Source organism: Sus scrofa, chromosome X (assembly GCF_000003025.6).
Source record: "Sus scrofa isolate TJ Tabasco breed Duroc chromosome X, Sscrofa11.1, whole genome shotgun sequence".
Taxonomy (NCBI): Eukaryota; Metazoa; Chordata; class Mammalia; order Artiodactyla; family Suidae; genus Sus; species Sus scrofa.
Genome location: NC_010461.5, coordinates 44,853,499 through 44,869,499, shown reverse-complemented (window position 1 = coordinate 44,869,499; position 16,001 = coordinate 44,853,499). Strand labels below are relative to the sequence as shown.

General features: G+C 44.8%; 1 protein-coding gene across 1 annotated transcript; it reads right to left on the bottom strand.

Annotated features, from left to right (window-relative positions):
• Positions 6,237 to 11,443, bottom strand: CXHXorf67 (chromosome X CXorf67 homolog). Its single transcript, XM_021080211.1, has one exon. It carries the CDS (start codon positions 8,769 to 8,771, stop codon positions 6,549 to 6,551), a length of 2,223 nt encoding a protein of 740 aa, XP_020935870.1. The 5' UTR covers positions 8,772 to 11,443; the 3' UTR covers positions 6,237 to 6,548.

Sequence of the window (16,001 nt, the reverse complement as noted above, 5' to 3'; positions counted from 1 at the left end):
TCTTTCTGGATACCAGGCCCCAGGGCACTTTGCTGAGCTCTGAGGACACAGAAAATTCAGGCTCCACTCAAGTTATCTAAATTCTCACAGTCCAATGAGAAGATGGTTATACAGAAATGTAATTTCCAAAAATGTGTAATAAAGGCTCTGACAAGGTTAAGAACAAGGGGTTCTGGAAACACAGAGGAAGGACCCTAATTCACAGAGTGGGTGAGCAGGATGAGAATAGGCACCTCTCAGAGACAAGATTATGAAGTGGATACCATTATCATCCTCAATTTACGTATGAAGAGACTGAGGGTCAAAGAGGATTATATTTGCTCAAAGTCACACAGTAAGTCCAGCATGTGCCCAGTTTTCAAACCCAAGACTGTGTGATTCCAGTGCCCCTTGCAATTTACTTTACCCTGTTATTTATTTAAATTTTTATTAAAGTATAGTTGATTTACCCTAGTTTTAAAATGTAGGTTTTATTATTATTCAGGTATGGTGAGGCCAACATATGAAGAGAGAATTGCCATTGCAAAGACTGTTACTCACAGTTCCCTGGAGGAGGGGGCAAGCGGGGCCTCAGGGAAGCACCAGGGTCAGTCAGGAAGCAGGGGGAGGGGCAGGAGGGAGCAACGTGTTTGCTCCTTTACTCTGGTTGGTTTGTTTGTTTTTTTTTTTTTTTTTTTTTTTTGTCTTTTTGCTATTTCTTTGGGCTGCTCCCGGGGCATATGGAGGTTCCCTGGCTAGGGGTTGAATTGGAGCTGTAGCTGCTGGCCTACACCACAGCCACAGCAACTCGGGATCCGAGCCACGTCTGTGACCTACACCACAGCTCATGGCAATGCCAGATCCCTAACCCACTGAACAAGGCCAGGGATCGAACCCTCAACCTCATGGTTCCTAGTCGGATTCGTTAACCACTGAGCCACTACTGTGGTTTTTTGCTGGAAGGAACAGTCAGAGCAGGTTTATGATTGGCTACTTTGAAAAATCTCAGTGGGTTCTGGGGCATTGGGGCTGTACCTACTTGTCTGGTACCCGGCTCTCAGGTAATTAAGGCAGAATAGTGGCCTAAGTGTGAGAGCCCTGTAGGAGCCTGATAAAGGAGGTGGTTTGGGTGAGAGCTTGGACTGCTTGGTTTGCATATGGAAGGCATGTTATCTCTAGGAATGAGCTAACCCTGGGAGGGGTAGTCACTTTCCCTGCCATCAAAGCTCCAAGATGGCAAAACATTGAAAGAAAAAATATGCTTAATACAACCCAGCAGTCACCATTATGGCAATGTCATCTCTCTCTCTCTCTCTTTTTTTTTTTTTTTTTTTGGTCTTTTTTGTCTTTTCTAGGGCCGCACCCACAGCATATGGAGATTCCCAGGCTGGGGGTCGAATTGGAGCTGTAGCCACCGGCCTACGCCAGAGCCAGAGCAATCCTGGATCCGAGCCTCATCTGCAACTTACAGCACAGCTCACGGCAAACGCCAGATCCTTAACCCACTGAGCAAGGCCAGGGATCAAACCCGCCACATCATGGTTCCTAGTCGGATTCATTAATCACTGAGCCACGGCGGGAACTCCAACAATATCATCTCTTTTAACTCACAGCCACCAGCTACATTTCTTGGGGCTTTTCTTGCCCAGATTTTATTTTAAAAATCCTACAAAATACAGTATTAGGACTGGCTACAAAATTTTCAGGGCTACTACAAAATGAAGACGCAGGGTCCCTTGTTTAAAAATCATTAAGAGGAGTTCCCATTGTGGCTCAGTGAAGATGAATCTGACTAGTATCCATAAGGACGCAGGTTCAATCCCTGGCCTCACTCAGTGGGTTAAGGATTCGGCGTTGCCATGAGCTGTAGTGTAGGTTGCAGATGTGGCTCAGATCTGGCATTGCTGTGGCTGTGGCATAGGCCACTGGCTATACCTCTGATTTGACCCCTAGTCTGGGAACCTCCATAGGCCATGGGTGTGGCCCTAAAAAAGACAAAATATAATCATTAAGAATTTTAAGACAGGAGTTCTTGTTATGGCTCAGCGGGTTAAGAACCGGACATAGTGTCCCTGAGGATTCGGGTTCCATCCCTGGCCTCACTCAGTGGGTTAAGGTTCCAGTGTTGCCACAAGCTGCAGCATACGTCACAGATGCGACTCAGATCCAGCATTGCTGTGGCTGTGGTGTCAGCCAGCAGCTGCAGCTCAGATTCAACCCCTATCCTGGGAACTTCCCTATGCCACAGGTGTGGCTGTAAAAAGAACAAAGAGAGAGAGGATAGAGAATTTTAAGACAGTGGCAGCACATTGTTAAACTAAGTAGCCGCGTTAGCAACAGCACAGGTCCATGTCACAAAATCAGCCTTGTACAGCATAGTAGTTGATCTGCAGGCAGCTTTCAGGGAAAGACCACAGTTCTTTCTAGTATATCCTGATTCTTCCTCAATGCAGTGGAACCCTGGGGTAAAACCTCTGCCCTGCTGTGAATGGTGGGTGACTCTGAGACACACCTTTCCCAGTTCACAGCTGTTTCTGGGGATTGGACACACTGGATGCAGGGCCACAAAGGGAGACTACATCTTTCCATCACACTAGAGAGGGTACAGAAATTTCCAAGAAGAGCTCAATATTGCTGCCGTCATTTTTTTTTTTTTTTCATTTTTGAGCTCCTGGGCTAGGGATCAGAGCCACAGCTGCAACCTGTGCTGCAGCTGTGACAACGCCAGATCCTTAACCCACTGTGCCTGGCCAGGGATCGAACCTGCATCCTGGCGCTGCAGAGATGCTGCTGATCCTATTACAGCACGGTGGGAATTCTGCTGACACTTTTTAACTACCATGCTCCTGATTTTAGGTAGATTAATCTTCCCTGTAGAATAAATTATCTCTTGCTGTGATCATTTTCTCATGTGCCTTTGAGTTAATGTGGCTGAGCTGGAATTTTTCACTTTCCATTCGAAGTTTGGGTGAATAGAGGGATTTTATACAATATGAAAACAACACTATTCTTCATATTAAACAGTAGCATATTAATGTGTCCAGACTATCACTTTACACTTGACAGAAGTGTAAGTGCACAGAAGCCTGTGCAGGGGTATATCACGCAGTTTATTTCACAAAGGAGGTTCATAACTTTGAAAAGGACCATGACAGTATTCACAACTCAATATGTGTTTCCTCCCTACTATTTCTTATTAAACAGTAACCTCTGTTCCTGCATTTCATTATTCATAAAAATGAGCTCACTATGAACTATTTGCTAAGGCTGTGTTGTGATGGAGGATAATGTGAGAAAAAGAATACGTGTGTGTGTGTGAGACTGGGTCATCCTGCTGTACAGCAGAAAATTGACAGAACACTGTAAGCCAGCTATAATTTTAAATAAAAATCATTTAAAAATAAAAAGATCAGAAAAAAATAAAGCAGTACTTAACACATGTAAACATTATCATGATTGTTACGTGTTACACCTGCATGTCATGTAATGTGTAAAGGCAGCTTGCAGGGAATAATGTCAATCCCAGATGTATTCTATTCACCCATTAAATTGAATTAAGATGCAAACAATTTCTGGAGGAAAATACTCTTCTCAGTGGTATGTCCATAACTGCTTCAAGTTCAAATTGGATGAATTCCTAGATGTTGTCCTCTGGAAGCTAAACATTTTGCTTTTTAGATTTTTATCCAGTGGCTTCTGGTGTTGGCAAAACTGTCACTCCATAGCCTATAGAAATGTGTTCATATTATAAAGTACAATAATGAATTGTCTTTTCCATTTTTGAAATGGCTAATTTGATTTTTTTATTTGAAAACTTGTCTTTATTTTTTTCTCTTAATTTTGTGTGATTCTTATTTTTTTTTTCCCATCACAGCTGGTTTACAGTGCTCTGTTAATTTTCTACTATACAGCATGGTGACCCAGGCACACATACAGGTATAAATTCTTTTTTCTCTCATTATCATGCTCCATCCTAAGTGACTAGACATAGTTCCCAGTGCTACACAGCAGGATCTCATTGCTTATCCATTGCAAAGGTAATAGTTTACATCTATTAACCTCAAATTCCCAATCCATCCCACTTCCTCCTCCTCCCCCTTGGCAACCACATGTCTATTCTCCAAATCCATGATTTTCTCTTCTGTGGAAAGGTTCATTTGTGCCGTATATTTGATTCCAGATATATGATATCATATGGTATTTGTCTTTCTCTCTCTTACTTCACTCAGTATGAGAGTCTAGCCTGGGAACTTCCATGTGCCATGGGCACAGCCCTAAAAAGCAAAACCAAACAAACAAAACCAACACTAATATGCAGTAGGTAGTGGCATCTCTGCTTCGGCCTATTTTATGTTGGCTCACTGAAGGAAGGACCAAATCTAGGACCTGAACTATTGCTGCCCTCATGGACAAGATGTAGCTTCTTAGATATTTATCCCTGAGTGTCTCTTAACTCTCTGGGTCCTGGCTACAGAGCTGATTATATATACAGGCCAGTTGCTAAAATCTGCAGTGTGTCTGGGGCAAAAGTACAAATGAAGGCCCTTGGTCTGTGTCCTTGACCTCTTCCCATTGCCAGCTATGTCCTCACACCTAACCTTGAGAACACTTCAGCCTACCTCTCCAAGTTTTGTCTACCTTTTGCTTCTACAGTGGCCACCTGGCCATCTTTAGGGCCCAAGAGTGTATGTATCATAGGCCCAGACCTCCCTTACTTAGGAAGGACCCTGAGAATAGGGCCTTACAGGACCTGGAAGCAGCCGCAGGGAATGAGGAAACAAACATTATAAACAAAAGTTGCAAGGTGTTAGGACCTGCTGAGCACAACCCATTGTCCCTGGGGACTCTAGCTCGGTGGTCTAAATACAGCATGTAAAGGGCCTGAGCGGGAACCTCTAAAATGTGGGGCCCAGGAATAGGGCCCTTCTTGGCCAGGTCTATGCCGGCACTGGCCACAGACCAGAAGAGCAAGGAGAGGAGAAATATGGGAAGGTAGGGAGAGAGGGAGTTCCTTTTACTGGTTTGGTTTACCTTTTTTCACTCTATTCCTTTATTTAATTAAGAATTTGAAAAAAAAATTTTTTTTTGAGCACACTGATGGTATGCAGAAGTTCTGGGGCCAGGGATCGAACCCATGCCCAGCAGTAACCAGAGGCGAAGCAGTGACAATGTTGGATCCTTAACCCAGAGTCACCAGGGAACTCCTCTATTCTTTTAATGTGGTCTATCATATTTCCACAGCTTAATTCCTTGAACAACAGCTGAATTGAATTTCATTACAGAACCAGTGATATGGTTAAGATGGAAAATGCAGAAGACCATACCCCCAGTTATTCAAAAAATGAGATATGCCCCGTTCACAGCATGGTGTACATCCATCTAATTCTCTCCAAATATGTCTACACCTGTGCACATAAACACACACATACATACTCACCGTTGCATATCTGCTCAGTCACAATATTTTTTTTCCCTTTTCAGCCACACCTGCATGGCTGTGGGTTATATGGAAGTTCCCAGGCCAGGGGGAGAATCTGAGCCACATCTGCAACCTATACCACAGCTGTTATAACTGTCGGATCCTTAACCCCCTGGGCTGGGCCAGGGATCAAACCTGCAACACCTGAGACAAGCAGGATCATTAACCTACACCACCAGAGTGGAAACTCCAGCCACAGTAATTTTTTAAATGGGATTATCTATTAACACAATTTTCACTAAATATCTGACCATTTTTACATCAATCATTAACCTTGACTCACTCTCCTAGACCTCGCCCTCCCCTCTCCCCACAGACATCAGGAATTCCTGTTCCCTACATATAAACGTTTCCCACTCTAGAAACTGAGACAACCCCCGTTCAGCTCCTGACTGCCACTGTTTTCCTCCTTCCTGGTCCGGAGTCTTCCTTCCAGCACTCCCTACTCCCACTTGAGGAAATATTTCCCTCATCCACACAGGGTCGCACCCTGCTTCTTTCAATGTGGGTATCTCCATCGCTCTGCTTCTCTAGCCACCTTGGGTTGAACCTCTGCTCCTTTTTTTTGTCCAAGTTGCTACTCACCTATGCAAAGAGGATATATGGCATATAAGTGGGAATCACCGGGACTGAACTCCATGTTAGACAGGAGAAAGAAATAAATGCTAGGTATTTTATTCTCTCCCTCCCAATGAGTCAGCTAGTATGCCAACAACGTTCTTAAGTCCTATAAATAAAACATAGGATTAAGTTTTTTTGGACAATAAAAAAGCTACAGTTTTTAATGAAATCAACATTTAATTTTATTCATTCAACAATTTCATTTTATAAATGCAACTTGGAAAAGGGAAATCTCAGCCTAGGGGCAAAAGCAGGCTTTGGTGGGGGGTCTGGAATCAAGTGCTAACAGCAGATAACTGCTAGAGAGGGCCATTATAAGAAGAGGCTTCAAAACTGCTCATTAATGTTGGTTAAGGGCTAGAACACTTGGAAACAAACCTCACAGGTAACCGCAGAACAAGCAGCCCATTTAGGGCAGTGGGTGGCTGCTGATTCCTTCTGCGGGCCTTACAAAGATGCTGTTGAAGGATCAAGGCACAGGAGGTGTAGGAGAGGGAGGCGGGCTCCCTGTCTCAGCCGGCTCTCCTGAAGAGAGAGGGCTCAGGGCATCAAGCTCAGGCAGCAGGATGCGCCTAAGGCTAGCAGGACTAGGAGTGGAAATGGAGCTCAGACCACAAAACCTAGGAGAAGAGGAAGGGGAACTGCGGCCAGAGTAATTAGTGGAGGAGGAGGAAAAGGAGCTCTGGCCAGGAGACCCACGAGCAGGGGTAACAGGGGAGGGAGGTAGGAGAGGGAGGGGACGGAGGGCGGGGGAAGAGGAGGTGGATGAGGAGGAGAAATTCTCACCAAACTGCACTGGGAGACGATAGCCCCTACCAGGAGGAGAGGGTGAGGAGGCACGCATACGGACTGCGTGCCAGGGACGCTCGGTAGCAAGGCTTGCTTGCTCAGGCTCAGGAGAGCTTGAGCTGCTCTGAGAGATTCGCCGTCCTGAGGCGAAACCAGGGGACGGAGGAGGACTCTGGCCAGCAGACTCGGATGAAGAGGAGCTGCTGCTAGGGGCTGATCTTCGCTGAGTGGCGCGGCTCCGGAGGACAAAGCCTGGAGTTGTGCTGCTGCTTCGGAGGGCAGGGCCTAGCTGGGCGGCGCAGCTTCGGAGGGCAGGGCTTGGCCCGGATGTGCGGCTTCGAAGGGCAGGGCCTGGCCCGGATGCGCGGCCACGGAGAGCAGGACCTGGCGGGCTGGTGTCCCCAGATGCACGGCGACGGGAAGCAGGGCCTGGCGCGGAAGCACCGCGGCGGCGTTGAGCTGAGCCTGGCGCTGGAGCACGGCGGCGGCGAGGAGCAGGACCTGGTGCTGAACCACGGCGGCTGCGAGGAGCAGGACCTGGTGCTGAACCACGGAGGCGGCGAGGAGCAGGACCTGGTGCTGAACCACGGAGGCGGCGAGGAGCAGGATCTGGGACTGAACCACGGCGGCGGCGAGCAGCAGGATCTGGGACTGAACCACGGCGGCGGCGAGCAGCAGGATCTGGGACTGAACCACGGCGGCGGCGAGGAGCAGGGCTTGGAGCAGACGAACCGCGGCGGCGGCGGCGGCGGCAAGCAGGGCCTAGCTCCGATGCATTGCGCGGGAGATCAGGGCCCGGCGCGGGTATACGGCGGCGAGCTGGGCCTGGCTCGGGTGCACCGCGACGGCGTTGAGCAGGGCCTGGCACGGATGCATGGTGCTGGAGAGCAGGGCCTGGCGCGGGTATATGGCGGTGAGCTGGGCCTGGCTCTGGTGCACGGCGGTGGTGGCGAGCAGAGCGCTGCTCAGCTGCACGGCTGCGAACAGTAGCGCGGGCCCCAGATGCGTGGCTACGAGGAGCCGGGCCTGGCTGCGTGGTGTGGCGGCGGAAGGCAGGGCCTGGACTGACTGCTTGACTGCGGAGAGCAGGACCCTGCGGGGTGGTGTGGCCGCGGAGGGCAGGGCCTTGCACGGATGAACGGCTGCGAAGAGCAGGGCCCGATGCGGTGGCGTGGCTGCGGCGGCGGAGGGCAGGGCCTGGCCTGGCTGCTTGACCGCAAAGAGCAGGGCCTGGTGCTTTGGTCTTGCTTCGGAGGGCAGGACCCGGCGGCGATGCGTTGCTCTGCTGAGAAGCCTGAGAATGGCCGCAGCTGCTGGGCTCAGACCTCGGAGAAGATGGTGGTGAAGGCATGGACCACTGGGGCCCGGCAGCCCCGGGAAACAAACAGCGCCGTGGAAGCTTCTGAACTGGGGCAGCCTCCTCACCGCGGGGCCGCTTCTTCCCACTGCTCTTCCCCGGGCTCGTGGTTTGGGTGGGACGCTGGCCAGCGCCCCCTGCTGCTTGCCCGATGGCGCCTCCACTGCCCGAAGGTGCGATCTGGATGCCTTGGCCCGTCTCGAGCACCAAACAGATCAGCTTCGCAGGGGAACTTCCGCCGCCTTGGAGGTCGGGGCACCCTCTCTCCTGCACACCCTCCACCGAGGGCGGCCCCACATCTGCCCCAGTGAGCGAAATGGTGCCGGCATCGGCCACATCGCAGGACGAACTCACTGTGTCTCCTTGAGGAGCGCCGCCACCCGACGGAGACGGGTCACCGGAGTCGCTGGAAACCAAGGCACCAGGATCGGGGTTCTCGGTCTCACGGGTGTCGCCAGGCGCAGAAGTGACGCCATTCTTCGGCTCTGCAGGCACCTCACCCTGCTGTGGCTGCTGCTCTTTCTCCAAGCTCGACTGGGTGGCCATAATGCCAGATTCTAGCTCAAGACCGGAGAGCGAAGCTGCAGACGCTGCCTCACTGGAGCCCGGGACGCCCAGAGTGAGGAGGGTGGGCGGGCCTGGCAGAGTCTTTCCTTCTGATTGGCGAGCTGGGCGTCACGTGACTCTCATCTCGCCCTCCGAGAGCGGGCAAAACTGGCTCCATCTAGCGCGGAGCAGGGGGGTGTGCTCCACACTTTGGGGTCTGGTCTGCCCCATCCCCCCATCCATCCCATCCTTCCGGTTCACCCCGTCAGTCCCGTTCGCCTCGTCAGTTCCGTTCGCCCCGTCAGTCCCGTCCGCCCGTCAGTCCTGTCTGCCCATTCTGCCCCATCCACCCCTCTTACCCCATCAGTCCCGTTCGCCCCGTCAGTCCCGTCAGCCTCATCACCCAGGCCCGACTGAACCCGGCTGGACCAATGCTGTGAATTCCCCATCCTTATCTAGGAGTATGTGTGTTTCAAAAGAGGAGGCAGGCATAGAGAGGCTGTCTATATAAACACTTTGAGTCACCCCAAGTAAGCCTAGCCTGTAGCACCACTCTGGCTCAGTCCCTAGCTAGTCATCCCTCCTGGAATATGGTCAGGACACTGGACCCGTATCTGTGACCCTAAAGGGGACGGTCCCAGAACTCCTCCAGGCATCTGGGTAACCCAACTCAGAAATCTGGTTGGACAGTGGCCTGAAAGGGAGCAAAGGGATGGGGCCTACACTGGGGTCTTGGCTCAGGAAGTTCAGCATTTTGGCAAGTCCGGGGGTGGGAGGGTAGGGTGAATTTAAATTTTCCAGCACGATTCTTCCTCCTGCCTTGTACCCTGAACATACACAGATTGCCTGGGATTAATGGTAATGTTGCCCTTAAAGATGCATCACCGTTTGTATGGGCTGTATAGTAATCCACTAATGAATGTACATTAATCGATTTGCTCTACTCTCTAGTTTCAGTTAATATAAACATGGTGTGATGCACAGGCTTGGAGTGCAATATTTGGAAACTAATTTTTAGTCATTATTATGAAAGTCATTATTACTGTTCTGTACCCAAAACAGAAAAGCAAATGTAAGGAAAACTAGAACCTAGGTTCCCATATACCCAAAGGCAAGTAGTGAGGATGTTTATTTTTTGGTAGAATGGCCATTCATAAATCAGTCCTTTTGCTTTTATAAAAATGAATTACTTATGTGTACATATTGTTTTGTAACCTGCTTTCTGAGTCCATAAAACACACTTTCCATGTCAATAAATAAATTTCGACAAGGCCATTGTGTAACTACAAAATACTCCTTTTATGGAGGAAGCTTACATTTTCAAACACTGCTATACTGATCAACATTTGTTGTTTCCAGCTTTTCACTCTCTATAACACATCCATGTAAGATATATGCTTTTTATTAAAAATTGTCCAGATCTTCAAATGTGATCTTGTTGCGGATAAATTCCCAGAAAAGGAAATTCTGAATACAGCTAACGTGCAATTGTAATTATTTGATAAAAATTTTGGTAGGTGGTTCTCCTGAAAGTTGCTGTGACAGCAATTCTGGCCACATGGAATGGGATATTTTGTGCAATTAATGAGCAACTGGACTGAAACACAACACAAAAACGAAATAGTAGTTGGAGTATTTAATAGGGAGTGGAAAATGGATTTGGAATGGAATGCAGAATGTGATGAAATTGAGACTGATTCTAGTGGAAACAAATAAAATGGAAATGGAATACGGACTCGAATAGGATATGGAATGGAAAATTGAATGGAACATAATGGAAAAATGGAATAGAATGCAAAATGGAAATATCTCATGGCATATGGAATAAAGGAAAATATGTTACATGAAAAAAAGAAGTAAAATGGAGTATGGTGTGAAGTAAAGAATTAAAGAAAACAGAAGGAAATTAAAATAGGAACAACCACAATACGGAGTGGAATATGCAATGGCCTAAAATAAATGGACCATGAAACACGCACTATAAATTTAAAAATATCACAAAAGAATGGAATGAAACTTGGAATAAAAAACAGAATCCAAGATTATGAAGGATGGGATAGGAATTGGATTCGAATGGAATATGTAAAGTGAAATACTGATGAAGTACAGGATGGACTTAAATGAAGAATAAATGAATAGAATGCATTCTGGTCATCCACCTTTCCAATATATGGTGTTGTGCACTAATGTCCATTTCATGACGCCCATGGATCTGGTAGTACCAGAATTCAGATAGGGTAGAGCAGGAACGGCTTATCTTTGTCCCACAGTGTCTGGGGCCTCAGGTGTGAAAATCTGAATAACTGTGACATCATAAGGGAAGGACAGCAATCATTTGGCCAAAGTATCTGGGTGGATGGTGTCCTCCCCGGAATAGGGAAGGCTCGAATATTTGGGTCACAGTGGGAATCTGTGATCCTGTTCTGACACGTGCTAGTTATGTCCTAGCACCATGCCCTCTAGTTATCCTAGTCATTTAGGATTATGAACTCCAACTTATTTCATGGCTACTCTCTTAATTCTCTAGGCCAACTTTTGACAGTTTCATAGATCCTGGATCTTGGGAATTATTTCAGTTTACTCTGAGATCTTTCCTTTCCTCTACCTCCTTTCTAGAATCTCTGGGCCTTAATCATGATCCTTGACTTAGTAATAACTAAAATGCCCCCATCCTTTCTTTCTTTAAAGGAGAACACTCTCCCTCTCTCTGATTTGCTCTTCTCTAAGATCTCAAACTTTATGCCAAGGAAGTCCCTCTGTTTAACTCCACTGGTGCGTCTTAGTGCCCTTTCCCAATGTTCCTGTTTAAGAGAGAGTGTTTATGTGTATTCATGCTCATAGAAAAAAGAATCTGTAAGAGCGAGTTTTGTTCTCATACTTTATCTTCTGAATGTTTTCAATGAACATACATTACTCTCATATTCAGAAAAAAAAAGAGCTATTTGCATTTTTCCTTTTTTTTTTTTTTTTTTTTTTAAGGGCTGCACCTGTGGCATATGGAAGTTCCCGGGCTAGGGGTCGAATTGGAGCTGCAGGTGCTGGCTTACTCCACAGCCACAGCAACGTGGGATCTGAGCTGCGTCTGCGACCTATACCACAGCTCTGCGGCAATGTGGCAATGCTCTACTTTTAACCCACTGAGCAAGGTCAGGGACCAACCCAGCATCCTCATGCATGCTAGTCGGGTTCAATTCTACTGAGCCACATGAGAAATCCTTTTTTTTTTTTTTTTTTTTTTTTAAGTGCCGCACGTGTGGCATATGGAAGTTCCCGGGCTAGGGGTGGAATTGGAGCAGCAGCTGCTGGCCTACGCCACAGCCACAGCTATGTGGGATCTAAGCTGCATCTGTGACCTACACCACAGCTCTGAAGCAATGCGGCAATGCGGCAATGCTCTACCCTTAACTCACTGAGCAAGGTCAGGGAATGACCCCGCATCCTCATGCATGCTGAGCCACACGGAAAATCTTTTTTTTTTTTTTTTCAGCTATTTGCATTTAAAAAACACTGATTAGATTTTAAGCTTTTGTAAAAATCCACGAAAAACGGGCTTATATACTAGTGGATGGGGTTACAAATTTATAGCATCCTGCCAGATGGAAAGTTGGTAATACATAGTCTGAAACATGTCCATTTGACACTACCTTTTCTCTTCTAGGCATTAATTCTAAAGAAACACTCATATTATTTTCACAGTGTTAAATACTCAAAGGTGATTATTATAGTGTTATTTATTTTAAATAGTATGAAATGCTATTTCCAAGAGGGTACTGAATGTCCATAAACTAGACCTATGCAGCTTTTCAGGATGCTTTTGGGAAAATTTTAATGCCGCGGGAAAACGGCTATGATATCTACAAAACACACAGAATATATTGTCTACTGATCTCTATTTACTTCTGTCTATTGTTAACATTTACCTAGCTTTCTACATTATTAGAATTTCATTCATTATAGTACAGTTGTTCCCAAGCAGAGGGTGTATTTTGCCCCCCTCCCCCAGGGGAAATTTGGAAGCATCTGGAGACTGTCACAATTGAGGAGGGAGACATGCTACTGGCATCTGGCATGCAGAGGTCGGAGATGCTCTCAATGCAGAGGAAAACCTCTGACAACAGGATTATCTGACCCAAAATGCCAATGGTGTCTAGTTTGACAAACCCTGCAGTTGAGCATTTAGATAATTCAGAAAAGTTTAAAACAAAATTTAAATCATGATCAACTCTAACAGCGATTGATAACTATTGCTAAAAGTTTGATGTGTTTATGTATTAAATTTTCTGATAATTTTTTTGCTTTATAAATAGCTAAAGAGTAAATTTTTAAGTGAATTAATTTTGCTCATTTAAAAAATTTCTTCTGCAACAAGCTTCAAAGGTTTTTCACATATTAATCACATAAGAAATTGTATAACCTAAGAATTGTAATTTCAACCACTTACATAAAGGAATGTTCCACAAATATTCCATCATCATCTCAAATTTTGATTCAAAGCATTAATATCTAAATATTTAGATATGTGGTTAAAATAAGGAAAATTGTGGCAGATAATCATAATGCAATGTATTTGATATACGAAGGGAAATGTGTTTGACTAACCAGGTCATAGTAACCTCACTACTACTCCAGTGACTGGTTTGTGAATGTACATTTCCCAGTTGTGGTTAATGATATGTAAATGTAAGTAGCTTTGGGTTCTTTGGGTAAGGGTTTCTCAGCTCTTAAAACATAGAAGACACACAACAGATTGTTTACATGAAATAGCATAAAGAATGTATATATCAAATATTGGAATTAATAAGTGAATTTAGCATGATTGCTGGATATAGGGCCACTATTTCAAAATTGAGTTGTATTTGTATATATTAGCTTCAAAAATTATAAACAGAAAAAAATTCAATGCCACTTATTATATATCAGAAAACATCAAATACCTAGGAACAAATCTAACAAAAGAGTCATAAGATTTCTGCTCTGAAATCTATATAACATTTCTGAGAGATATTGAAGAAGACTTAGGTAAGTCAGAGATATATCACATTCATCAATTAGAAGACAACATGAAAATTCAATCAAAGATTCATCATCAGAATGATCCATGGGTTCAATCTAATTCCAGTTGAAATCCCAGCTAATTTTTCATAAAGAGCCATCCAGAAGAAGAAAGATGAAGGACATTCAGAGCCAGATTGCAAGGCCTACTAAAAAGCCATAATAGTTAAGATAGTGTGATTTGTGTATAAGAATAGACAAACAGACCAATGGAACAGATAATGCACAAACAGATGAACACATATATGGCTATAAATATACACACACATATATTTTCACCTGATTTACAACAAAGGTACTAATGCAGTGCTTGGAGGGAGAGATAGTCATTTAAACAAATGGAACTAGACTAATTGTATATCCATCCCTATGGAAAAAAAGAACTCCTAACTTACATCATATGCAAAAATTAATTCCAGAAAATAGAGCTATAAAATAATGATAAGCATACTATCAACTATACTTCAATAAAAGAAAAAGAAAGACAGAAAGAAAAAAAAATAAAAAAGGAAAGAAAGGAATATATAAACATATCTTCATGACCTTGGTATAGATGATAATATCTGAGACAGAACACGAAAAGCACTGACCACAAAGGAAAAAGTTGAAAAAATACACACACACACACATACACAATCTTATGTACAGAATAAAATTAAGAAAAAAGGCAAATGCAATTAAACATTGGCACAGTATTTCAACAGGCATGTCATAAAATGGGACATCCAATTGACCAATGAATAAATACTGCCCAAACTCAGTCATGAGGAATATGTAAATTTAAGTTACAGTGAGATATCAGTAAATATCTACCAGAATAGCCAAATTGACTATTAGTATCAAGAGTTGGAGAAAAGAAAGAAGTGGAACTCTAACTGCTGATGGGAGTGTAAATTTTTACTACCACTTGGAAAACTGGCAGTAGCTATTAAAGCTGATTTTACGCCTTTTCTATAACGCACCAACTCCATCTGTGTCAGTTTTCTATTCCTGCATAACAAATTACCACAAACTTAGTGCCTTAAAACAATGTCCATTTATTATCTCCCAGTTCTGTGAGTTAAGAAGTCCATGTGTGACATGGCTGGGTCCTCTGCTCAGTGTCTCACAGGAGGAAGTCAGTTTGAGAAATCAGTTGGCCTGATGGACTGAATATTTGTCTCCCCTAAAATCCACATGTTAAAACCGTAATCCCCAATGTGATAGAATTTGGAGGTGAAGCCCTGGAAGGTAATCAGGTTTGGATGAGCCATTGGAATGAAGCCCCAGGATGGCACTGGTGCCCTTAAAAGGGAATGAAAAGAACAGAGCTCTCTATACAATGGAATACTACTCAGCCATAAAAAGGACAAAATAATGCCATTCATAGTAACATGGATGCAACTAGAAATTATCATACTAAGTGAAGGAAGTCAGAAAGAGAAGGACAAATACCATATGATATCACTTATATCTAAAATATAATCTAATCTAAAATATGGCACAAATGATCCTATCTACAAAACAGGAAGAGATCACAGATGTGGAGACCCGACTTGTGGTTGCCAGGAGTGGGGGAAGGGAGTGGGATGGACAGGGAGTTTGGTGTTGATAGGTGCAAACTATTACATTTAGAAAGGATAAGCAGTGGGGTCCTACTGTATACACCACAGGGAACTATGTCCAATCTCTTGGGTTAGAACATGATGGAAGATGGTATGAGAAAAAGAATGCATATATATATACATGTATGACTGGGTCACTTTGCTATACAGCAGAAATTGAAGGAACATTGTACATCAACTATACTTTAATAAAATTTTCTTTTAAAAAAAACAGAGCTCCCTTTGTGTGAGGATACAGCAAGAAGGTATCCATCTGCAAACCAGGAAGCAAGTCTTAACCAGATACCAAACTTGTTGACTCCTTGACATGGGACTTACCAGCATCTAGAACGTGAGAAATAAATTTCTGTTGCTTAAGCTACTCAGTCTATGGTTAATTCGTTAGAGCAGCCCAAACAAATTAAGACAGCCAGGCTATGTTTCTCCCTGGGTGCTCTTCAGAAGAATACATTTCCAAGCTCATTCAAGTTATTAGCAGAATTTACTTCCACTTTTAGCTCCCAGAGATTTCCCACAGTTTCTTGCCATATCTATCCCTCATATACTCTCTCACACTCCAGTCTCTTAGGAAACA

What these genes read in the sequence shown, in the direction of transcription:
- CXHXorf67 (XM_021080211.1), bottom strand. Translation starts at nt 8,771, where the DNA reads ATGGCCACCCAGTCGAGCTTGGAGAAAGAGCAGCAGCCACAGCAGGGT.